Source organism: Crocuta crocuta, unplaced genomic scaffold, assembly GCF_008692635.1.
Source record: "Crocuta crocuta isolate KB4526 unplaced genomic scaffold, BGI_CrCroc_1.0 scaffold127, whole genome shotgun sequence".
NCBI lineage: Eukaryota > Metazoa > Chordata > Mammalia > Carnivora > Hyaenidae > Crocuta > Crocuta crocuta.
The window spans coordinates 7232596-7241135 of NW_027532008.1; the positions used below are offsets into that span (position 1 = coordinate 7232596).

The window sequence follows — 8540 nt, forward strand, 5'->3', positions numbered from 1 at the left end:
CCCCCCCCCCCCCCCCCCCAGCTGGGTCTCTGCCCTGCTTGTGTTTTGTAGACGGAGGAGGACTACATTCCCTACCCGAGCGTCCATGAGGTAACTGGCCGGACCCCCTGAGCCCCTCTTCACCCCGAGTCTGGACTCTCAGGTCCTCTTCCCTGCCAGGAGCCTGACCAGAGCCTCGCTATGGGCACTGGGGCCTCAGTTTACTGGCCCTGGTCTTTAGAGTCCATGCGAACCCTTAGACTTTTAATCCAGACATTTCATCCTCTTGACCAAGGTCATTCTCCCGGCTCCACCTTCCAGAACCAAGTCCCCATTCTTGGAGACTGGAACATGGGGTTCTATGTGGCCCGGGCCTGTGCCTGCAGTAGGAGGGAAGGGCTGCAGCAAGTGCGCTGGAGCGGGTAGATGCAAGCCCTGGGGTCCATGTGGGCTCGGGGCTGCTCCCTAGTGCTCCTTAGCCGTGGCAGAAGTGACCCTGGGTCTGAGTTGGGCGGTGTCCTGGGGCCCTGGTGGGGTGCAGTGTGGGTGGCTCTCAGCTGAGTTCTCTTTCAGGTTCTGGGGCGAGAAGGGCCTTTCCCCCTCATCCTGCTGCCCCAGTTCGGGGGCTACTGGATTGAAGGCACCAACCACGAAATCACCAGCATCCCAGAGACGGAGCCGCTGCAGTCACCCACGACCAAAGTGAAGCTCGAGTGCAACCCCACAGCCCGCATCTACCGGAAGCACTTTCTTGGCAAGGTGGGTGGCCCGCCGGTGTTGGGGGCTGGGCCCAGGAGGGAGCCAAACCCATGGTCTGGGGCAGGGTGGCCATCCCTGAGGCCCACGTCTGGAAACATTTGAGGAGGATTCACACTTTCATTCAACAAACTTTTGTCGCAAAAAAGGCAGTGTTATGACATAGTGGTTAACATCAGAGACTATTGTGGCAGGTTTCCGGCTCTGTCGCTTGCTACAGGGGACTTCGGGCAAGTCACTTCCCCTCCCTGTGCCTCTGTTTCCTCATCTGTAAAAACAGAGAAGGTGATGACACCCAACCTCATGAGGATGCTGCAAAGCTTTAATGAGAACGATGCTTGTAAGGGATTTAGAATGGTGTCCAGCCAAAAGTGAGTGCTCAGTCAAGGTTAGGAAAGAATGAGCACCAGCTGTGTGCCCAGCCCCGTTCCAGCCACCAGGAGGGCAGCAGCAAAGAAAACTGACCCGGCCCCTGCTGCCCTCAGGTAGCGTGAGGTCAGGGCTGGGAGATTGGTGTAGTGTCCTGGCCTGACCTGGCCTGGCACAAACCCCTGCCCCGTCTCCAGCCCCAGAGCAAGGATCCTGCCCAGTAACATCCAATCAGAGTGTCACCCTGCAGTGCTCCAGGCAAGAGTTACGGGGTGAGATTGTGGTAGCTGGAGGGAAGGTCACATGCTGGGATCTAGCACGTGCCAGGCCCCAGGCCAGGTGCTATATCTCTGTCCGTGTCCCGCCGAGGTGGGGGAGTGGGGTGTGGGAGTGTATCTTGGCTCTTCCATTTATTGATGGTGTGACCTTGGGCAAGTGATTTGACCTTCCTGAGCCAGTCTCCTCATCTGTAAAAATGGGGATAATAAAAATACATGTAAAGCATAGAGAACCAAGCCAGGCACGTAGTAAGCACTTAATTTAGCTGTTAAGACATTCTCATAATTTGCGAGATCAGGATTGCCCTAGTTTTTACAGAAGAGGAAACTGAGGCTCATTGAGGTAAAGTGTCTAGGTCAAGGTCACACAATTACTGAGCCAGGAATTGGACCTAGCTCCGGCTGACCTTCCATTAAGACATGCCAAGAGGGTTCATGGTCCTGGCTCAGAGGACTCGAGAGTGTAGCCCTCTTTGCCAAGCGCCTGGCGCTCCCTCTCTGCGGATGGTGCCAAGCATCTGGGGGTTTCCGCCACTCTGTCCCCAGGCAGGGCTGAGGGGGGCTCTCAGCTTCAGGCCCACTCACACTATCCCCGAGCTGCGGATTTGTGGGGCACATTCCTGCCCATGTCCCCTTCTCCCCCTGCCCTCTGAGCACAGGTGTTCACGTTTCAACAGGACTGACTTCCAGGATGACTCCTAGGGTGTGGCTCCGGGGCCACGGCCAGCAGGGGGAGCCCAGGGCCGGGCGGGGTGGAGTATCCCGGCACTCCTGGCCTGCCCTTGACTTGAGGACTTCCCCCTCTGGAGGTGCCAGCCCTGGGCTCCTCTCTGGGGTACCATTCCTGCCACAGCTTCCCCTCAGGCCTTCTGTAATATTTCTTCCCAATCCTGTGGGTTCTCCAGGTGAGGCAGGAGGGTGGGAACCTGTCCAGTGAGCCACCCAGTGTGTTCCTGAGATGTTTCACTTCCTGTTTCTCACGGGCCCTGGCTTCAGGGCCCAGAGAGCCACAAATTGAGCAATCAATCAGAATGTTTTTATTGAGCACCTGCTGCATGCCCAGCTCTGAGAAGGGCAAGGGCTGGAAGACAGAGAAGCAGGTAGAGATGTGATCCTGACTTTGATGAGGGCCCCGACAGCCAAAGTAACTTACATTCATTGAACACCTACTCTATGCTGGACTGTTTATCTCCTTCAGTCCCTGCCACCGTCCCACTAGGTAGTTGGCCTCCCGTTTTACAGAGCGGGAAACTGAGGCACAGATAGGTGAGGTGACCTTCTCAGGCTCCCCAGATGGCAAGTGGCAGAGGGGGATTTGAATGCAAGTTTGCCTGATGCAGAGCCTGCCTTCAGCCATGACACTGGCTGCTTGGGGGAGGCCCCCCATCTGGGAGTGAGCTGGCTCTCTGGTCTGGCTTCTGGAAGCCCCAAGCTCAACTCTGCCCTCTCTCCGGCCCCCACCTCCCACCACAGGAGCATTTCAATTACTACTCACTGGACACTGCCCTGGGCCACCTTGTGTTTTCACTCAAGTACGAGGTCATCGGGGACCAGGAGCACCTGCGGCTGCTGCTCAGGTGAGGGTGGGGTGAGGGGCCCTGTGACAGCAGCGGGGGCTGAGGGCTTGTCTAAAAGCCCACTCTTCTAAGCAAGGCCCAGAGAGGGCAGGGAATTGCCTGAGGCTGCTCAGCACGTTAGCACCCCAACCAGGCCTGGCCCCGTCAGTCAGCTCTGGTGCTCCCCAGGGTGTGTCCCCTCCACCCTTATTTTGTGTGGAGGGTCTTCCATCTCTCTTTCCTGCTGCCTCGCCCCTGAGCGTGGGTTTTCTCCTCCCAGGACCAAGTGCCGGACACACCATGATGTCATCCCCATCTCCTGCCTCACTGAGTTCCCCAATGTGGTTCAGATGGCAAAGGTGAGGCCTCTTTGGACACCCGAGGTGGGCACACCGCTGGCGCACTGCCATCTTTAGCCCCACGTCCCAGCCCCACGTGCTGCAGCCCTGTCTCCCAGGCCCCACCTCTCATGTGCCCCATGACGCTGGCATGCTGCCGGGCTCCTGTCCCCTGCCCAGGTACTTCGGGGTCACTTGAGAGCACCTTCAGATACAGAGGACCCCATTCTGAGCAACAGTGAGCCCCGAGTCCTGCTGCAAACTCCGTTGTTCTTCTCGTTTCTGCTGCTGTCCTCTCCAGCCGGTGTGGCCCGTGGCCAGTGGCCAGGGAGGCCCCGAGGCCCCACCCTCAGCCCCTCCCTTCTCTCTTCCTGCAGCTGGTGTGTGAAGATGTGAATGTGGATCGATTCTACCCTGTGCTCTACCCCAAGGTATGGCAGCATCTGGGCCCTGCTCACCGGGGTGGGTAGGGAACTAGGGAACTGAGCGTTTATTGGGCACCTGTTGTGGGCCAGGTGTCTCCCCTAAGTTCTCCCATTTAACCCCGACAACAACCGTGCAAAGTGTACAGTTTGCAGAAGAGGAAGCAGAGGCCCAGAGCTGTTCTGTGTCTTACCTGGCGATGCACAGCAGATAAAGGAGGCCTGCCTTCAAACTTGGCATTGTCTGCCTCGTAGGCAAGCCTTACTCCTGGGAGCTCTCGGTGCCATTTGGGGACCAGTGTTCCTGCGCCAGGGGGCTCCACTGGCCTTGCCTTCTGACCCGAGGGGACCAGGGGAGGGGAATAACACAGGCACCTCTGTAAGTGCTGCCCCACAGACAGCAGCCGCGCTGCTGGCTCTCGTGCTGGGTTTGAGGCACTGTGACCCTGAGGGGAAGGGATTGGGCTTGTCTTCAGTGAGTCGGGGTGCTTCCTGGAAAAGGTGGCCCCGAAAGGCATGCAAGCTCTTGTGACTCTGACTGAATTCTGGAGTGAGGGAGAGGGGTGGTGTGGTCCAGGAAAGGTCCCCCAAAGGAAGGGGCCTCAGAAATCAGATGCTACCTCTCGGGTACAAAAGAGGAAGCTGAGGCCCAAGGTGAGGGAGGGAGTTACTTCTTAAGGCTCCACACGAGTGGGTGGGACTTGGCTCATTCTAGAACGATACTGTGGATTTACAGAGGAAAAACGGAATGGGTTGGGTGTTACAGAATGGAATAAGGCAGGGGCCTGTGGGCAAGACTCAGGAGCAGTGAGCTTACCCTTTGGACATGAGTTCAAGTCCCAGCACTGCCGCTTGCGAGCAGCAGACCTTAGGCAAGTTACAAGTTACTTGAGCTCTCTGAACCTTGGTTTCTTCATTTGGGAAATGGGGACAGCAGCACTGCCTCCCTCACGGGCTTGTCCTAAAGGCTGAATGAGGCGACGCAGGTAGACGGCCCGGCACAGCACTTGGCACGGAGTAAGAGCAATAAATGGCAACTGGAAAAAGTGGCCTGTTTCACCGTCACCCTCTCCCCCCAGGCTTCCCGCCTCATTGTCACCTTTGATGAGCATGTTATCAGCAATAACTTCAAGTTTGGAGTCATTTATCAGAAGCTTGGGCAGGTGCGCTCACCTCCTCCTCCCTGCTCTCTGACCCGCTGGGCTACGGGTCTGCTGCCACCCAGAGCACCTGCCCAGGGACTCTGTTTCCCAGGACCTGGGGTGGGGGTGCGGGAGGCTCCCAGCCTTCTCTGAGTATGAGTTGGGGGAGGGACTCTGTTTCTGTTTCCCAGGACCTGGGTGGGGTGGGTGGGGAGGCTCCCAGCCTTCTCTGGGTGTGAGTGGGGGGAGGGACAGCAGCTGCTCAGCAGCACCAGCTGGGTGACCTCTGTCCTCCGTGTGTCCCCAGACCTCCGAGGAAGAGCTCTTCAGCACCAATGAGGAGAGCCCTGCCTTCGTGGAGTTTCTTGACTTTCTCGGCCAGAAGGTCAAACTGCAGGACTTTAAAGGGTGAGCATTAGGTGGGACAAGCATCGATTCATTGGACCCGTGCCCTCGGGCAGGGAGGGAGCCCCTGGCCTGGCCCCACAGAGGCCTGGCTGGGGCTGGAGACTGAGCCATGGCCTGGGGGGGGCGGGGCAGGTTCCGAGGAGGCCTGGACGTGACCCACGGGCAGACGGGGACCGAGTCTGTGTACTGCAACTTCCGCAACAAGGAGATCATGTTTCACGTGTCCACCAAGCTGCCCTACACAGAAGGGGACGCCCAGCAGGTAGCCTGGGCACCCCCCCCACCTGCTTCCCACCTGTCCTCCCGTCCCTCCCATCTGCCTGTCTGTCCAGTGTTCGCCACCCCAGGTTCAGGGGGCCCTGGGTATAGTGCTGGAAATGATCCATTGTTCCAACTCGCGGGCTCTAGTTGGGGCAGGGTGACAAGCTGCCGCAGAGTCGGGAAAGCCTCAGTTTCCACGTCCATGAAACGGGGATGATAATGGCACCTACCTCTAGCTGAGCGTAAGACGGAACGCATCTAGAGTGGCTGGAACAGCCTCTGGTACAAGAGCTCCATAAATGCGAATTCGTTTTTTTACAGGGAGGGAGGGGCATCCTGGGGTGACATGGGGGCACTTCAACATGGCGGAGGTGGGTGTCAAGAAAAGCTTTCAAGACAGAGTGATTTTTAGGCTGCAAAGTTGCTGGGAGAAGGAGGGGGAATGTTCCAGGTGGAGAGAATGGCTTCCACCTTCTGCAGAGGCCCGGAAGCGAGGAAGTAGGGGGGATATTCTGGGAGCTGAATTCAGAAATTTGTCGCCTGTCCTAAGCTTCCTGCAGGGCTGTCTACCTTACCCCGTGCCCCCACCCCGGGGGGACAAAAGGGTAATGTGAGAAAATGGAAATATTTGTTTTTAGTGTCTTTTAATTTTCTTCTAAAGAGGATCCTCTGTTCATTTCAGCAACATGAATGCACGCTGAGCGGAACCTGTTTGTCCACGAGGGGCCATTTTGTGGGGGCATTTAGACAGGAGAGGGGCTGGGAGGTAGAGCCTGGGGACCAGGAGTCCTGAGTTTGGTTGAGTCCTCTAACTCACCGCAGGGCCTTGCAAGTCACAGCTCTCTTGGCCTCAGTTTCCCCATCTGTCATGGGATTCCAAGAAAACTAAAATGATTTTAAAACAAGTTTCTCATGACCTTGTTTTGAGGGGAAGCAAATCCTCAGACGTGCCCTTCTGCCTACCCTAAGGCCTCCCACACTCCTGCGGGCACCCTCCCCTGTGCCCGGGGAGCCCCTCTCCGGCCAGGTTGTGAAGGCCTGTGGCCCTGTGCTCAGTTGCAGCGGAAACGGCACATCGGGAACGACATTGTCGCTGTGGTCTTCCAGGATGAGAACACACCCTTTGTGCCCGACATGATCGCATCCAACTTCCTGCACGCCTATGTGGTGGTGCAGGCCGAGGGCGGGGGGCCCGAGGGCCCGCTCTACAAGGTGGGTGATCGCGGAGCTTCCCAGGGTATTAGCCCCAGCCCCTCCCTGAGTCACTCTGAGATCTCTCAGAGCCTCAGTCTTCCCACCTGTAAATAAGGGGACTGTCCAGAGGGCTCTGAGCGCCACCCCCCCACCCCCACTCTGTTAATGGAGGATTCCCATCCCACCCTCTCTGCTCCCCCAGTTCTGCCGCCTCAAAGGAGCTGGTTGCCCTTCTCCACCCTTTAGCCTCCTAGGCCTTCACTATCCTCCCTGACCTCTGAGAGCCTCTACCCCTTCTCACCATTCAAATTCAGGACCAAGGATGGAGGAGCTGAAATGCTGGGGTTCGCTCAGCCCGTCTGCAGTCACTGAACCTTCCCTGGCTGGGGGCAGGCCAGGGATGAATTCGGGGTCTCTGGCTGGGGTGGGGACCCCACAGGGACTGCTGCTCTCCCTTCCAGGTCTCTGTCACCGCTAGAGACGACGTGCCCTTCTTTGGGCCCCCCCTCCCGGACCCTGCTGTGTTCAGGAAGGTGAGGGGCAGCCCCCAGCCCCAGTCATGGACAGAGCAGGACGAAACGGGTGGCGGCCGAGGGGCGCGCACAGTCTGCCGTAAGAGGTCCTGAGGCCCCACTGCGTGCCAGGGCAGCTGGGCTCCCCTAACCGTGTCACCGGGGCCTGGCTTCTCATTCACATTGATACCAGCTGTGATCTTTATTTACAGAGCCAGGGAACAATCTGCATCATTGTTTTCGATTTCTCATAGAAGGCTCTGTGGCCTTCCCTAACTTCTATTATCTTTTTGACAATCACAGTCTTCTTTCTCTAAATGTTTGGGAAGGGGGCACACATTGCTCCCACCTCTCAGAATGGCCGCACCCCGAGCCTTGGCTTCAGTCCCCGCACTTCTCCCCCAGACTGAGGCAGTAGGAGACCCCACCAGCCCCTTGCATCTGTGAGGTTTGCTCTCCCAAGGGGTGGGTAACCATGAAGGGCCTAGGGGGCCTTCACAGGTACCTAGGCTGGGGGGCTGAGGCCAGGGAGGCGCCCTCCTGAGAGAGAAGAGGGGGGCCCCAGGGCCCCAGCAGGGCGTGGCTCTGGAACTGCAGCCCCTTGTCTCCGTGTTCATCTGAGCCCCTTCTCTCCTCTCCACGCTGGGGGCCCCCAGGGGCCTGAGTTCCAGGAGTTCTTGCTGACAAAGCTCATCAATGCTGAGTATGCCTGCTACAAGGCAGAGAAGTTTGCCAAGCTGGAGGTGAGGACCGGCTGTTGGGCTGAACCCAGCCTGCAACCTGGCATTGCAGCCCTCTCTCCAGGGAGGGAAATGCCTGGTTCAGACCTCGGCCTCAGGGAGAGCTGTCTGGGGTGGGGGTGGATGTGGGGGGAGCAGGGCTCCGGTCCAGGGAGAGGAGCTGGGGCGTTTCTAGCGGGATGTGAGGAATGTCCCAGGAGGTGCTCGCAGACGCGCAGGGGACACGGTGGGGGCAGGGGCAAACCGTGGTTGGGGCATGCGCAGCCGCGAGGGCTGCTGCAGCTGCGGGGGTCCCAGGGGAAGCCAGCGTGGGCGCCCGGGGCCCGGGGCCCAGGCCCACTCCCTGCTGCCTCTGAGAAGGTGGACAGGATTTCAACTGTAGACCCAAGGGCCGATCACTGGGGTCTCTCCTGATGGCCTCGGCCTGGCCCACAGGAGCGGACACGGGCCGCCCTCCTGGAGACGCTCTACGAGGAACTGCACATCCACAGCCAGTCCATGATGGGCCTGGGCGGTGACGAGGACAAGATGGAGAATGGCGGCGGGGGCGGCGGATTCTTCGAGTCTTTTAAGGTGAAGGGCCAG

General features: G+C 58.6%; 1 protein-coding gene across 1 annotated transcript in view; it reads left to right on the forward strand.

The window, feature by feature from the left end:
• RAP1GAP (RAP1 GTPase activating protein) overlaps positions 1-8540 on the forward strand; it is a 47699-nt gene that overhangs the window by 28582 nt on the left and 10577 nt on the right. The window contains 12 exon segments of the mRNA XM_077775508.1: positions 52-90; positions 553-738; positions 2856-2959; positions 3219-3297; positions 3654-3707; positions 4778-4861; positions 5148-5248; positions 5381-5510; positions 6566-6721; positions 7165-7236; positions 7872-7958; positions 8391-8528. Of these exon segments, the coding sequence (XP_077631634.1) occupies positions 52-90; positions 553-738; positions 2856-2959; positions 3219-3297; positions 3654-3707; positions 4778-4861; positions 5148-5248; positions 5381-5510; positions 6566-6721; positions 7165-7236; positions 7872-7958; positions 8391-8528 (1230 nt within the window).